This window comes from Periplaneta americana, chromosome 6, assembly GCF_040183065.1.
Source record: "Periplaneta americana isolate PAMFEO1 chromosome 6, P.americana_PAMFEO1_priV1, whole genome shotgun sequence".
Taxonomy (NCBI): domain Eukaryota; kingdom Metazoa; phylum Arthropoda; class Insecta; order Blattodea; family Blattidae; genus Periplaneta; species Periplaneta americana.
In genome coordinates, this window is record NC_091122.1 from 47,222,792 (window position 1) to 47,241,051 (window position 18,260).

General features: G+C 35.1%; 1 protein-coding gene across 5 annotated transcripts in view; it reads right to left on the minus strand.

The window, feature by feature from the left end:
* Positions 1-18,260, minus strand: part of Pdp1 (PAR-domain protein 1) — a 588,948-nt gene that overhangs the window by 64,906 nt on the left and 505,782 nt on the right. For all 5 annotated transcript variants that reach the window (XM_069828052.1, XM_069828050.1, XM_069828048.1 and 2 more), the window contains exon 2: positions 5,997-6,133. In XM_069828052.1, the coding sequence (XP_069684153.1) occupies positions 5,997-6,133 (137 nt within the window). The remainder of the gene's footprint in view (positions 1-5,996; positions 6,134-18,260) is intronic.

Genomic DNA, 18,260 nt, shown 5'->3' on the forward strand with positions numbered 1-18,260 from the left:
TCTCAAACGTCTGGATTTAATGTTCCTAATTATGTCAGGTGAAGAATACAATGCGTGCAGTTCTGTGTTGTGTATCTTTCTCCATTCTCCTGTAACTTCATTCCTCTTAGCCCCAAATATTTTCCTAAGCACCTTATTCTCAAACACCTTTAACCTATGTTCCTCTCTCAAAGTGAGAGTCCAAGTTTCGCAACCATAAAAAACAACCGGTAATATAACTGTTTTATAAATTCTAATTGGTCGTGCCAGAGAATCAGTCCCATTCCGAGGCTTATTTTGAGGTTTCATAACAAGCTGTTTTTTTACGGTGATGGGTTGTTAGCCCTTCGCCCATCCCCCAAGCTGCAGGACCACTCCTCATCGGCTGTCCACGACTGCTTATTCAATATATTCACAGCTACCCTCCATATCTGGAGGCCGTCTCCTCGATCCGCAACCTGATGACGCGCCATGCAGTAATGTTATATGAACATGTGTCTTAATTTCAATATGTTCAGAGTTACACCAATTTGAAGTTGTTAGTAAAATAAGGTACCTGAGGGTATTAAGGCCCAGCGTGTTATAAGATCTACTACCTAGTTTCGCCATTAGTATACACTTTTGCAAAAGCTCTTAAGACCCATTTCTTCTTGCATTCGAGTGAGGTATAAAGAAATCAGATTCTCGTTCTTGTTTGTAGCTGACTGGCGGCAACAAGCTATGTGTGATTATTTCTGCTTTCATCATAAAATTTCGCAAAATTTAAGCTGATATTTAATCGTTTTACTGTATGTTATTAACATAATATTAAATGCACGTTATTGTGTAAACATTAAGAAGTTTGGGACTACCGTGAATCTTTCGCTAATGAGCATATGAGCACTCCATAAATTAAAATTGGCGCGAAGTAACAGAGCAGGAAATAAGAGCCATGAAATAAATACGTGGAAACGCCCACAAGTTCATAGAAGTCCCTGAACTATAAAGTTCAAACTCTGAAGGACAATCTTTTTGCAAGAAATGAAACAAACGAAAGACTGACAATTCCTAATGCAGAAATAGCATTGGATGAACCATCAACCTCAGGATTTATAAACATCCAGGGGACGCGGATGTGTTCTGTCTGCGAAGAGATTTGTTGTAGATATACATGTGTGTGTCTTGTGAATGTTGGGTGCACGATGAATGTGTAGGTCTCACTGAGGAAAAAACTGAAGACTTTGTATGCCAAATTGTGTTCAATACTTACATTCTTTAATCTGGGTCTTATTATCTGTCTCAGCAGGGTATAAGGCCCAGTGACATGATGTTAATTTTCATTGCTCACAGCATTTGTGTCTGTTGGAATATTTACTTGAATTAAAATATTATAGGTATAACTATAAAAGTATGCTATTCTATTATTTAAAAATTGTTAAACGTCTCCATTTCAAAGAAAGAACGTTCTATTCCTTAGGTGGGCCTTATTACCCCGGTTACCTTACCCTTTTTCTTTAGTTTTAAGGGTAAAAGAATATTACAAATAGAGAATGAACTATTTAGAAGTAACATTTCTTTAATTGACTAGTATTCTGAAGCTAAAAATGTGTTGTTAATTTCTTTGTACAGATTTAATTTTCCAATTTTTAACTAAAAAATTGCATTATTCTTACGCACTTATCACAAAAATTGTTGCAAATCATACGACTTTAGGAACTTGATTCTTTACAATTTAATTATACATCTTAATGTACAGTCTCGAAGAATTTACAAGAGTGGCGTGATTTGTAACAATTGTGTCATAAATGCGTAAGAAAAATGTAATTTTGTAGTTAGAAATTGAAAAAAAAATCTGTACGAAGCAACTATGGAATTCATAACACATTTTTAGCTTCAGAATACTAGCTAATTAAAGAAATGACACTTCTGAATAGTTCAATCTCTATTTGTAATATTCTTTTACCCTTAATACTAAAGAATAATGGTATTTTACATACAACTTCAAATTAATGTAACTGTGAAAATATTGAGATTAGGACAAATGTCTATGGGTGCTATTCATAGACATTTCGCAGCACGTGCTACGAGCGTACTAAACTAGCCCCGGCTATCCACTGGTTACTAGTACAGAATTCAAATCATATCCTATCGCTAACACTGGTTTATGAATACGAAAAACGCTGATCATCCACCGGAAGCCCGCGCTAAAAATGTCTATGAATACGGCCCTATATGACCTTTTTACTCAGAATGTCTTCTGAAACAAGCTCCTTAAGTGACGGTAAATCCTCGTGATCACCCTATATATTATATTAGTCAATAGAGCTGTTGCCGGACAGTGCGTCTTCTATGTAATAATAATAATAATAATAATAATAATAATAATAATAATAATAATAATAATAGTAATAATATTTTCAAGTAGGACTAATATGAGAGAGCAAAAAAAAAAGTTAGGCTAATTTCATATAGACTTTAAAATGTACCAAAGGCATTTACAGATTAAGTTGTCCTATCAATGCCGTAACTATATTTCCCTGTTGTTCCTATTACTTACTTACTTACTTATGGCTTTTAAGAAACCAGGAAGTTCATTGCCGCCCTCACATAAGCCCGCCATCGATACCTATTTCTATCATCACATCCCACCTCCCACAAATCCATTTTAATATTATCCTCCCATCTACGTCTCGGCCTCCCAAAGATCTTTTTCCCTCCGGCCTCCCAACTACACTCTATTTGTATTTCTGTATTCTCCCAAACGTGCTAGAAGCCTGCCCATCTCAAACGTCTGGATTTAATGTTTCTAATTATGTCAGGTGAAGAATACAATGCGTGCAGTTCTGCGTTGTGTAACTTTCTTCATTCTCCTGTAACTTCATCCCTCTTAGCCACAAATATTTTACTAAGAACCTTATTCTCAAACACCCTTAATCTCTGTTCCTCTCCTGTTGTTCCTATACCGCTAATAAAATACATACTGTCTTCTTTCTAAATTGTTAACGTTAAATATTTTACCGGTTGTTGCAAAACTATCTCTACAAAATTTTTTAGAGGTAGGAGCGCCAGTCTAAACATTTGTTATTACAGTCCTCGTCACCGTTTTTGGCGTGTGAAATAAGTAATGGGAACGTTAAGTGCTAGTGACTTACCTTTACCGTAGTCAATCTGATAACTGTATTTGGCAAATGACTGATGTGACTGTATAGGAAGTGGTATCACTCCTAGCTGCCCTAGCAACATGCTCACAAATTGGGCACTATACTCTAGGTCACACGCCAAAAACGATGGCGCCAACTGTAGTGAGTTTATGTCCGCTGACGTCACCTTTCGGCAACAGGAGCTTTCACAGAAAAGGTAGTGTACTGTACTTCAACTTATGGGAAGCAGCAACACTTGAGCGAGGCTGTGGCATTCCTAGGAATCAATGGATAGGCCGGGGTGGATTTTAGCCTGGCCACCTAGATCATCTGACTTATCATGCATCGACTTCTTCGGAGGACACATGAAGAACCTCGTGTATAGAATTCCCATTGATTCAAATGAGGCCCGCGTCGTAAGAATCGTCGCGGTTTCTGAACTATTCGTGACATGTCGGAAATCTTTGAACACATACGGAAATCAATACTTCGACGTTTTCGTGCACGCATTGTCGTTGACAGTCGTAAATCAGAGCGCGCACCTTCTGTGGATAAACTTTGTGACAGACACTTCCATTCATTGTTATTGTTTTCCTACCACCTCCACCACATCCCTTTAAAATGACCCTGGCGCCGAAAGGTGATGTAAGCGAACATACATTCACTAACAAAAAATGTTTGCCTTGACCTTTACTACCTTCCACAAAAATTTGTACAGAGAGTTTTGTATTACTCTGTATAATACACTGTGTCCCGCTTAGAGGGATCGATAAATAAATGCTCACCATTTAAAATCAGATGAAGATATCGTTGTGATTTACATCTGACAAGATGCAGAAACTGTCCAAGTTTATGCACCAATGGTTTAAAAACAGTTGCATGTTCATGCGCATGTGCACTAGCGTTTATCGTGGAAACAAGCCTGGCGCCATTCAGTAAAACATTCCGTCATTGGACCATTCTCCTTCGTCGAGGCGACAATCAAGGGGAATGTGTATCTGGACATGTGCAGAACTTTTGTTGTTGATCAACTCCCCCAGAATCGGTTTTTCAGCAACAAGAAGAACCCTTGCCTGGCCACCTAGGTCACCCGACTTTACGCCCATTGACCTCTTTCTAGGGCTTTATGACGAATGTTGTGTAACAACGTGGTACAGTTGACACTTCGGAAAAACTTAGACAACGCATATAAATGCAGCTGCGCTAATCACTCCACAAATGTTATGGAACACTTGGCAGAAGGTTGAGTACCTTTTGGATGTCTTCAGGGTAGCTCGAGGCGCACACATCGAGTTGGACTGAACATTCTCCGAAACTCGGAGAGCTTTTACATCAAGTTGTACAAAAAGTTAGGTTATAAAACCATTATTTATACTTCAAATTATCATTTATTTCTCGATCCCTCTAAGCGGGACACGGTGTATATAATGTACATAAAATATGATCACGTACAGCATTATAACCTAAGGAAATTTTGTTAAAATTCTAGGAAGATTACCACAATTAAAATATTAAATAGTGTCTCGTAAGTTGCTCTTAATGACTACTTTTTTTTTTTTTTTTTTTTTTTTTTTTTTTTTTTTTTTGTATAAACCCTACAATATCACGAAGGCCTTGCTTTGCATGACATAAGTACAATTTACATCTTTTTCTTTCAGTTACGGGGATACTCCACTAAAAATGACAACTTTTTTCCGAATTATTTTTTCAGCCAAATTTGAGAAGAAGTTTACTATGTAAAGGACTACCAAAATTCAAATTTTGAACTCCCAAATTTTATTGACTTTTGATTTTTTCTATTTTTTAAATATATATTTTTTTAAATATTTTCAAACCCAAGTTTCTAGTAGAAGATCTCAATTGAGGGGACAAAAGCAAAGGGGTACAAGTGATATTTATAAGAACATGAATTAAGTGCATCCAGGGCAAGCTAAAGCATCTAAAATTTTAATGGCAAAGGAATATATCTTTTAACCACATCACACACTAAATTCGAAATAAAAAATTTCACGAATTTACGAAATCTTAAGTACTTTCAAAATTATTTTCTCACAAATAACTTAAGTGCACTTATACCCGTTTGCTTTTGACCCCCTAAATTTTAAGCTTCCTTTTTTGTTACATTCACAAGATATAAACAAACATTTATATGCATTCATTTTATGAAATATCTCATTTATTCACTTTCAAATTCTTTTTCTGAAATTTAAAAAAATTTATTTTTTCTATAATTCATGAAAAAAATTAATAAAATAAACTAGCAGCATTTCTTACATAATAAATACATAGAAACATGCAGCTACCTCTCAAATACTTGCAGAAAAAATTTCATCCAGATTGTTTAATATTCGGCACAAAAAAGTTGGTGTTGAATCAAGAAAAATAAACTTAAGGAAAAATGGATTTGAAAGTAAAATGAATAACTATATAACACATACCTATTAAAATTCTCCTCCGCTACATTCATCCAGTAACTTCAGGGAGCCAACTTTAGAACAAAAAGTTACTGGATTTGTAATCAGAAATTTCTAAAAAATAATTCTTTGATAAAAAAAATAATTCTGACAGCTCTTTAAATGCCACGCCTCGTTACAGCCTTAATTAAAAAAATTAACATATTTGTAATCAGAACTGAACTAAATCCATTTTGGGGTATATGAAAATATAATTATAAAGAAGTGAAATAATCAATACAAAGTTTTTGGTAAACTTTATGATTTTCAGTGGAGTCTCGCCTTAAATTTATTATTCACAATCTCATACGAAACTGTTTTCAATTGTGGAAAACAACTGAATCGACCGGAATTAAAAGGCAAGGTGAAAATTAGTCCTTCCATATGCTAATATTGCCCTCTTCGTTGTCGAACCGTTCAAGTGCCCAGAGCTTGAGATACGAACCTTAAGGTCGGCGTCGTACGGAAGCGTCTTGTCCCACAAATTGGGGCCCAGGAACGCTGCTTGTGCTTCTACGTTACACCACAGTTCTCCGTCATCTTTCTTTTCTTCTGGACCACCTTCTTTGTTCCCTGTTTTTCCTGCAAGAAAGAAGAAAATTATGTCAATGATCACTTATACTTTCTAATTATACAACGAAAGGAATCAAACATAATAGTAATAGTAATAATAATCCTTCTGGCGGTCAAGTTCGAAGATGAGTGATATTTTTATTGCTCAGAAGCATGTTGTGAGATGCATGGCAGGTGTTGATTATCGTACATCATGTAGGGAATATTGTAAGAGTTTTAATATTTTAACAGTTTATGCTTGATATGTTTTTAAGCTTATGGAATTAATAAATTCTAATTAGAACCATTTTGATTGAAATAGTTATTTTCATTATTACAACACTCGTTTTAGAGAAATTTTTAATATTCCAGCACATCGATTAACAAGTTTCAACAAAACGTATATGATCTATGGCTTAAAAATGTATAATGGTTTGCCTCATGAAATTAAAAATACGAATGATTTAAGATGTTTTAAAAGACACATCAAAAGAATTTTAACAAACCTTTGTCCCTACAATTTCGATGAAATACATGTGGGTTTACATTGGTCCTAATTTATTGTATTTTTTATCTATTTTAATTATTGTTTTCCGTTTTAATTATGGTTTTCTCTCTCTTTGACAAGTCCTACTATGGTTTTAACTCTTATGGACAAATAAAAAATGAAATGAAATGAAATGAAATGAAATGATGATGATGATAATGATAATGATGATAATAATAATAATAATAATAATAATAATAATAATAATAATAATAATAATAATCATATAGGAATAAAATACATTTCCATTTTTTACTTGGTTATTTAGCCGCACTGTATCAATTACTAGGTTATTTGACGATGGACCGAGATGAGGCCGAAGATTTACCATAGACTACCTGACATTCGCCTTACGATTGGTGAAAACCTCTGAAAAAACCGAACCGAGTAACATACATACATACATACATACATACATACATACATACATAAAGTGGCCTGTGGACAAGACAAAATTAGTGAAAAGTTATATAAAACATTTTATAAAGTTTGCAAATAGTATAGACTTTGAACAACTAGAATAGGCTGACTAGTACATAAGGATAAGTTATTTGGGAAGATAAAGAGGTTAAAAGTCAGAATTAAGTGATAAGGGTCCAAAATAGGTTACTTATGTTCTGTAAATAAGCTAGAATATTAGAGGATATAAGTTATTTGAAAATAGGCTCATCAAAAAGATAGTAAATATGTAAATAGGTTCTAGTACTCCATAGGTTAGGATAGGAAAATAAGTTAGACTAAGAAGTAACAATATTATCTTGGCAGTTACACATAGTAGATGAACTATACTAATCCATATTTAATCTAGAACAGCAACATCATAATATATAATGTAAATGGATTGTGTACTTGAAGGTAAACCTAGGCATGTAGTGTTACTTCTCATTTGTAATGGAACATGCTGCTCAAAAAAAAAGGTACATACATACATACATACATACATACATACACTACCGGTCAAAAGTTTTCGATCACCTATGAACACAACTATATACTTTATTTCAATGTACAAACACATCAGAAAAACTAAATAGACCAACAAAATAAATATTTTCTCTCTCTAGTATTACGATATGATAGAATATTCAAAACGAAATCCCTGTTTGAACCATAGTTGTGATAGGTGATCGAAAACTTTTGACCGATAGTGCGGGTTCGATCCCGGTGCAGGTCGATGACATTTAAGTGTGCTTAAATGCGACAGGCTCATGACAGTAGATTTACTGGTATGCAAAAGAACTCCTGCGGAACAAAATTCCGGCACACCGCGACGCTGATATAATCTCGGCAGTTTCGAGCGTCGTTAAATAAACCATAATTTAATTTCACATACATACGCGCATAAATCAACGCTGGCATCAAACCTGAATTCACAAAATCATAAGCTTCCGCTCCATGACTGAGCAACCGGAAGGACCGACTGTATCCACCAGTATAGGTCTCGCAAGTACGGATTACCGACGGAAGGAATGCGAATGAAACAATACGATAAGGAAGAGCGGGCGACAGGAAAGGTCACGAGATAGCTTGAATGATATTCAAGAGTACAGTCGGAAGAGAAATGACATCGATACAATCAGTCTTGCGTTGTGATAGTTACATTACGACTTTAGTTTGTTCCATTGCTTGTGAATACGTGTCTTTTATCGCACGGTATCATTATTTCATTCGTAAACATATGTTGCGCGTTTAATTAGCTTCGAATTTTTCTCTTGCTACGTTCTTTATTTCCACAGCGATGTCCTCATCTGTTCATCTTCTTGGAAGAGACAGTACTTCCATCGGCCCGTACCTCTCGCCCCCTCGGCGTGCCTACATACACACGTCAAAACAAACAGCAACGCCACCATTGCTTTTCGCTAATCGTTCCTTGCTCGAGCTATACATACATACATACATACATACATACATACATACATACATACATACATACCTCGTCTTAACTATTTGTTTTAAAAACTCACAATTGTAATATATTCATATCATGTATATGTATATACTTTCTTTTCCTTTTATTTACGATAAGACATATATATGTATTTGTAATAATTCTGTATCTTCCTTAGGTAGGATCAATGTAAATAGGCAAAACAAATTAAATCGGGAGTATTCACCAATACAAATCCAAATGTATATTTATCGTAGGAAAGAGAAAACCTAATGACATGTAGTATTACTCTGTAATGGAGCATGTTGTTCAATAAAAAAAAAATAAAAAATACATACATACATACATTACATACATACATACATACATACATACGTACATACATACAGTACATACCTCGTCTTAACTATTTGTTTTAAAAACTCACAATTGTAATATATTCATATCATGTACATGTATATACTTTCTTTTCCTTTTATTTACGATAAGACATATATATGTATTTGTAATAATTCTGTATCTTCCTTAGGTATGATCAATGTAAATAGGCAAAACAAATTAAATCGGGAGTATTCACCAATACAAATCCAAATGTATATTTATCGTGGGAAAGATAAAACCTAATGACATGTAGTATTACTCTGTAATGGAGCATGTTGTTCAATAAAAAAAAAAAAATAAAAAATACATACATACATACGTACATACATACATACAGTACATACCTCGTCTTAACTATTTGTTTTAAAAACTCACAATTGTAATATATTCATATCATGTATATGTATATACTTTCTTTTCCTTTTATTTACGATAAGACATATATATGTATTGTAATAATTCTGTATCTTCCTTAGGTATGATCAATGTAAATAGGCAAAACAAATTAAATCGGGAGTATTCACCAATACAAATCCAAATGTATATTTATCATAGGAAAGAGAAAACCTAATGACATGTAGTATTACTCTGTAATGGAGCATGTTGTTCAATAAAAAAAAAATAAAAAATACATACATAAATACGTACATACATACAGTACATACCTCGTCTTAACTATTTGTTTTAAAAACTCACAATTGTAATATATTCATATCATGTATATGTATATACTTTCTTTTCCTTTTATTTACGATAAGACATATATATGTATTTGTAATAATTCTGTATCTTCCTTAGGTATGATCAATGTAAATAGGCAAAACAAATTAAATCGGGAGTATTCACCAATACAAATCCAAACGTACATTTATCGTAGGAAAGAGGAAACCTAATGACATGTAGTATTACTCTGTAATGGAGCATGTTGTTCAATAAAAAATAAAAAAATACATACATACGTACATACATACAGTACATACCTCGTCTTAACTATTTGTTTTAAAAACTCACAATTGTTATATATTCATATCATGTATATGTATATACTTTCTTTTCCTTTTATTTATGATAAGACATATATATGCATTTGTAATAATTCTGTATCTTCCTTAGGTATGATCAATGTAAATAGGCAAAACAAATTAAATCGGGAGTATTCACCAATACAAATCCAAATGTATATTTATCGTAGGAAAGAGAAAACCTAATGACATGTAGTATTACTCTGTAATGGAGCATGTTGTTCAATAAAAAAAAAATAAAAAATACATACATACATACATACATACATACATACATACATACAGTACATACCTCGTCTTAACTATTTGTTTTAAAAACTGACAATTGTAATATATTCATATCATGTATATGTATATACTTTCTTTTCCTTTTATTTACGATAAGACATATATATGTACTTGTAATAATTCTGTATCTTCCTTAGGTATGATCAATGTAAATAGGCAAAACAAATTAAATCGGGAGTATTCACCAATACAAGTCCAAATGTATATTTATCGTAGGAAAGAGAAAACCTAATGACATGTAGTATTACTCTGTAATGGAGCATGTTGTTCAATAAAAAAAAAATACATACATACATACGTACATACATACGCGCATAAATCAACGTTGGCATCAAACCTGAATTCGCAAAATCATAAGCCCCCGCCCGCTCCATCACTGAGCAACCGGAGGACCGACTGCACCAATAGCAGTATTGTAAAATTGGCCATCTGACAGAGAGCATCGATTGAATATATCAGCCACAAGCACGAGAGCGTGCTTTAACATAAAGGACAATGCGACGTGTTTAAAGATATTTTTAAACATTCAATTAAATATATTTCTAAACATTCAATTAAAAAGCGACATGCAGATCTATACTGACAAGTACAAGGTAAACAACATATCAGTCGGAAAAAGCTGCCGACATTTTAATCTATGTGGAACACATCGAAGCTCGTGTAAACAAGTATGTAAGTAATTAAATAAGCGTGGTTTCAAAGAATATGGAAGCCAGCTGAAGGGTTTTGAACCTGCCATGTGGACACAAGGGTTGAAGGAAATTGGCAAGTGCAGCGGAAGCCGTGAGAAGAAGGGGACAGAGGATGTGCCAACTGATGTCTTTGGGCAAGGACATCCAGGTCTAATTATAGGCAGTCTTCTCAACAAAAGTACATCCATCAAGCGGCAGGCACTCGTCATCGCCGAGATAACGTGATGGCAAAAAGTGTGTATGATGTTGCCTCGAGCTCGGGCCTGACATTTACAACGTACCGCGGAGTATCCGTTTACAATCCGAGTCGCTTGTTATTCAATTTGTGCAAATTACTCAACAGACCGTGTAGACAGATCTCATGACACTTCAGAGACATGGAAACAACAATGCTAGCGACAATATTTACATTGGTCACACGTTACATCCGTTTCTAAACTGTGGTTGTTGCACCGAGTAACTTACTACATAAATAGCACGAATTAAGTTTACCAGATTTTTTCACAATCTTCGGGGACATCTCTCGTAAAAATGTATTTCAACATTTCTGTTCGATTATCTTTAATTAATATTGTTTTTACACAATTTAAAAAACTAGAATATCGATATCACTAGAATACGTCGTTACGAAAGTTCAGGACAACAGGGTTTGGAATTGAACGGGTTACATCAGCTTCTTGTCTATGAGGATGACGTGAATATGTTAGGAGAAAATCAACAAGCGATTAGGGGAAACACGGAAATTTCACTTGAAGCCAAGTAAAGCGATAAGTTTGGAAGTAAATCCCGAAAACACTAAGTATATGATTATGTCTCGTGACCAGAATATCGTACGAAATGGAAACATAAAAATTAAAGAAACTGTTGTTGAATATGGCCATAAAGTCATGTAATATGCGCTCCTGTACATATACGACGTGCTTCGTCTCAAGTGCAGGCAGTAAGGCCGTAACACGATACTACGAGAGGAGTTCGGCCGGCGTCGTGAATCGGGTCCCGGCATAGCTCAGTTGGTTAGAGATTACTCAGCGCGCACAGCTGAGAGGTCCTGGGTTCGATTCCCGGTGCCGGTGCGAATTTTTCTCGTACTTAATGGTATAAAAATTGGAGATTTATACTTCGAAGAGGTGAAAAAAATTCAAATATCTTGGAGCAACAGTAACAAATATAAAGGACACTTGAGAGGAAATTAAACGCAGAATAAATATGGGAAATGCCTGTTATTATTCGCTTGAGAAGCTTTTGTCATCTAGTCTGCTACCAAAAAATTTGGAAGTTAGAATTTATAAAACAGTTATATTACCGGTTGCTTGTATGGACTCTCACTTTGAGGAAGGAACAGAGATTAAGAGTGTTTGAGAATAAGGTTCTTAGAAAAATATTTGGGGCTTAGAGGGATAAAGTTACAGGAGAATGGAGAAAGTTACACAACGCAGAAGTGCACGCACTGTATTCTTCACCTGACATAATTTGGAACATTAAATCCAGACGTTTGAGGTGGGCAGGGCATGAAGCACGTATGGGCGAATCCAGAAATGCATTGTTATTGGGAGGCCAGGGGGAAAAATACCTTTGGGAGGCCGAGTCGTAGATGGGAGGATAATATTAAAATGGATTTGAGGGAGATGGGATATGATGATAGAGACTGGATTAATCTTGCACAGGATAGGGACCGATGGCGGGCTTATGTGAGGGTGGCAATGAACCTCCGGGTTCCTTAAAAGCCATTTGTAAGAATATTGATACCCATTAGACTGAACTACTATTTTTTTCAGAAGATTTAATTTTTAAGCAGGTTTTCTTAGATCCCAATTTTTAAACAAATTCCTGACAGGTCATGCTGAAGTTGGTTAAGATAGCAAGCATGATACGAACAGTATCTGAACTCATTCTGGATTTCTGGGATGTCCATATCATATTCGTTGAAGAATCTCTCTCCCCTGAAGCGTTTCAATAATGGAGAAGAAGACATTAAAGATTTATAACATCCTGGAAGACCTAAGGTATGGAATATTGAGAATACACTCAGAATTTTGGAAGAAAATCCACAAAAAAAAGTACTCGCAGGTTGTCAGAAGAACGTGGTGCTTCAAAAGATACAATACATAGCCACATTAAGACGTTCAGAAAATCATACAGAAGTTGCAGATCTGTACCTAATGAATTGACACATGAATAGGCTCAACAGAGAGTGGATATCTGTCGTCAGCTTATCGCTAGTCCGATGGAAGATAGATTTATCAGGAGATCTGTGACATGTGATGAAACAAGGGTATGTTACGGCAACCCTGACACCTTTCAACAGGCACTCGATTCTCGTCAGACTGACAAAATCATTGTTAAACAAAATTGGTTCGGCCCCAAAATAACATTAAATGTCTGGTGGGATTTTGAAGGCGTGGTTCACAGAGAATTTGTTCCAAACGGATGTGAAGTCGATACGGATCTTTATTCTCAACAACTAGAAAGAGTTCGTGAAGTTTAGAGACAGAGGTATCCGGTGTAAGTTAATCGAATTAGAACTCTTTTGCAACAGGACAATACGAGATCGCATACCGTTCTAACAATCATGGGAAAATACAGGAATTGGAAGGAATGGAACTGTTAACACATCCGGCATATAGCCCTGATATTGCACCTTCAGATTACCATCTACAGTAGAGCGTCTCGTTTAGGCACAGTGAAAACGTAAATAAAGTGTAGGTAACATGTGGGGGAGGACGAGCCGTACTATAAACACGAGGGATGCATAAGGTTTTAGTTACAACATTTATGGCGGAGCATTAATTGAAAAACACAAAACAAAAGAACACAAATTACGTCATTATATACACATTTTAACAAACGAGCAATTGTAACGTTGAAATCATTCAATGTAACAAATCAAATTTTGCTGCTCATATAATGTTGCTTTTAAGCAGCATTTTTTACGACGACACTCATGAATTTCATTCTCTGTATGACTAACATAATATCACCGTCTTCTTGACCGAATTAACAAAACTACAGTATACTGGTCTGAAATGACAACACTATTTCCTAAACATAATCATCCCTTCTCGAAGATCAATTTATTCAGTTACAGTACCCTTCTCAAAGTACAATTTATTCAGGTACTCTATCTGAATAAATTGAACTTTGAGAAAGGATAATTATGTTTAGGAAATAGTGTTGTCACTTCAGACCAATCTACTGTAGTTTTGTTAATTCGGCCATAGAAGACGGTGATATTATGTTAGTCATACAGAGAATGAAATTCATGACCGTAAAAATGAGCAGACCTCGGATTTTTAAGCTCGTTTAGCATAGGCTGAAAAATACGTTTTTAATGCACCTAGTTTTAGATAATATAATCGCTTTAGAGTTTCTCGTGTTGCATACACTTCGGGATTTTTACATAAGACTGTTGCAACCTATCCTATTTCAGCCTAAAAATCCGAGGCCTACTTATGAGACAGTATCTGTACAATCAGAAAATATAAGAAAAAGGGTATCCATCGGGTTCGTAACCAGAGGTAGTCGTCCACACCTGTGGAGTAACGACTAGCTTCTGGCCGCGAAACCAGGTGGCCCGGGTTCGATTCCCGGTCGGGACAAGTTATCTGGTTGATGTTTTTTCCAGGCTTTTTCCTCAACCCAACATGAGCAAATGCTGGGTAACTTTCGGTGTTGGACCCCGGACTCATTTCACCGGCATTATCACCTTCATCTCATTCAGACGCTAAATAACGTGAGATGTTGACAAAGCGTTGTAAAATAACCTACTAAAAAAACCAGAGGTAGTCTTTAGTCTTGACAATGTAATGAACCCAACATAACACTCCCCTCCCCTCGTCTTCCTTGAATATGACGTCGATATGTAGCGCAGAAGTGCTGGTTATACCTGTACGAAGAATTTAACGTTCTACGTCTATTAAAGGTACAAAAACCTTACGACCTCGTACCAAAATGAACAATGTACTGTCTAATTATTCCAGCAATTGTCGCAGCGGCAGTCTTGCCACGCAATGATATAAATGCTTGCCCTTTGTATGTAAGGTAAAGCCGATACATATTGACAGCGAGGTAATCAGCAACTTCCAGATATACAAATTATACAAGTCTGTGGTATTTGTGTTGACTCTGGCCCACAACCTCGAGGACAAACAACACGTTTTACTTTATCTAGCGACACGCAAACAACCACTTCGACAAAGTCTAACAACTTTGTCATAACGAAGAACTCCCAAATGCAGCTACTGTCCTTTCTTTCTTGGTTTTTTCCCTCGTTCTCTCTTTTCCATTATTTCAAACTTTACTTTTTCAATCTCTTCATTTATCCTCTCTTTCTTGCGATCTTTCTCTTATTCTTTTTTCTTTCTTTCTACATCTCGCTCATTTTTTCTTTCTTCTTTCTTCCTTCTTTTTACTCTCTCTTCTTTCTTCCTATCTCCCCCTCGTTCTTCCTTCCTTCTTTCTTCATATCTTTATCTCATTCTTTTTTCTTTATTTCTTCCTACCTCGCCCTCAATTTTTCTTCTTTCTTCGTATCTTTATCTCATAACTTTTTCTTCTTTCTTCGTACATTTCCCTAATATTTTCTTCCATCTTTCTCTTTTTTCTTTCTTTCTTCCTATCCCTCCCTCATTATTTCTTCCTTCTTTCTTCCTACCTTTATCTCATTTTTTCTTTCTTTTTTCCTATCTTCCCCTCATTCTTCCTTCCTTGAATTGAAAACTCTTACTAACTCAGTTTTTAATGAAGTCAATAAATGGTTTAGTTCCAATAAATTTCTTCTAAATGAAAGTAAAACTGTATCTCTGTTATTTAGTAGTAGTCATGGAAAATAAAACTTCAAACTCCTTGGTATTACTGTGGACACTACACTTATTTGGGCAGATCATGTTGATTTTATTTGTAAAAAATTGTCAAGAGTAACATTTCTTCTGCGACATTTGAAACTGTATGTTGCAAAGAATTACATTAGAGTTGTCTATTTTTCTTATTTTCATAGTATACTTGCTTACGGACTACTTTTATGGGGTAATAGTATTCATATTAATAAGGTTCTTATGTTACAAAAAAGCTATTAGAATTATAACAAATTCATCAATGAAGGCACACTGCAGACCGTTATTTGGGAATGAAAAAATAATGACTGTAACATCACTGTATATTTATCAAGCCCTAAATTTTGTCAAGATAATTCACAAATGTTGACACATAGGAATGATGTTCACCTATACAATACTAGAAACCGTGACCTTTTTGATATACCTAAGTGTAGGCTAACCAAAACAATGAATAATTATTTTATTACATCTTTAATAGTACATTATGCAACGAGCCTATAATGAAGGTAATTAAGAAGTGAGTATGGATATTTATGAAACGAGCGCAAGCTCGTTTCATAATTTTCATACGAGCTTCTTAATTACCGTTATAGGCGAGTTTCATACGACTTTTTATGCTCCACCATATTTCTAACTTGATATTATTAATTTTAATTGTATCTGACCTTCAGCAATGTTCCGTATGTTGTGAGATGTGCGCAGACGCGAAAGTATTGATTTTTTCCGAGGAACAGATATCCACATTGACCTTGCTAGGCCATAAGAACCTACAGAGATAACATTGAAATTAAATTAGACATTGAAAAACGAGATGACAAATTGAATTTATTTGAATATTATTTACAATTAACGCTAATTATTATAGTAACAGAACATAACCTTCTGCGACAGTATTGGATTTCCAGCCTCCGTGACTTTTCGCTAATTCTCTTTCGATTGCATATCCGAGAATAATCGATACTTGCGGTTTTATAACGGTACAAAGCTGACCTGTCATTGGCTGAACAGTTGTAACCTGAGTCGTCATTGGCTGAAAGACCTGACCTTTAATGAGTAGGTGTACTTTAATGACATGCATTAAAGGTCTGCTACCAGGTGTATAATTACTACGTTTCGGCATAGTCGAGCATAAAAATTGCAAATAAATTTCCGACACATGTTTTCAATCTGGAAAGGAAGTCTTTTAACAGACTTGTCTCTGGTTGGTTACTCAACAAACCCTTTTATGATATTAATGAGTTTTTTAATGTTAATGTTGTTGAGTGTTTCTGATACAATTATATTGTTTTTTATGTCTCTGTTGTTTATTTTATATGTATTACTTGACTTTGTGAATTGCATAAATTCGTGTTCACTGACTGTACGATACTCAATATACTTTTATTCCTATTTTCATCTTTTTCTACTGCCTACTGAAGAATGTACTGGAAGGAATGGTGAACGGAAGAAGAGTTTGGGGTAGAAGAAGATATCAGATCAAAAACGAAATTAAGATATATGGATCATGACGAGGAAACGAAGAGGAAGGCAGAAAATAGGAAAGATTGAAGAAATCTGGGTTTGCAGTGAAAGACCTGCCCTTGGGCAAAACACTAAATGAAAATGATTACAACCCCCTATGGATTATAATAAACTCTTCCGACTAGGTAATGTTTAGGCCTATATATGCGGACTCCCATTGTGTGTAGGAAAGAACGCGTTCATATTGTTGAGTTTATCGGTTATAACGTAAGCATTTTTATGGCGACATAAATCGAATGACATCAGTATAATTTCCATTCCGCAAAATTCTTTCATTCTTTATTGTTAATACAGGTCAAGTACAGACGTTACACATAAAAAAAAGCGAACCTTGAATAGAAAACGGGACCTGCGGGATGATTATGGTGATTACTGGTTATTATTATTTTATAGGTTTGTTTAACGACGCTGCATCACGATTATCTAGTCCATATATTTACCATAGGATTACTTGATGTTCGTCTTACAGTCGGGAAAAACCTCGGAAAAAACCAAATCGGGTAATCGGCCAAAGAGGGAATCGAATGCTCGCCCGAGCGCAGCCTGGAAGCACATATTACGCTTCCTATCCCTAGACCAGCGTTCCGCAACCTTTTTATGCTCACGGCACACCCTAGACGGGCCTAGACTCAACACGGTACACCAAAATATTAATTCCCTCAAAAACATATGCTGTGACTCTCTTAATATAATTACGTGATGCAATTAAATTTATTATTATAATTATTGTTGTTGTCATATTATAAAACAGAAATAGACTCTTCCATTTATTAAGAATTAATTAACTTTAATTCACTGTAGAAAATACGCATTTTTATTGCTAACTAGCCGTACCCGAGCGCTCCGCTGCACCTGTTAGAAATAAATATAAAGTAATTACATAATTAAAATAGGACATTTGATCCAGGGAACATTCGTGTTTGATATAAGGATAAATCGTTTATTATGTTACTTAATTTAAATTGTATTTGCATAATTAAAATGCG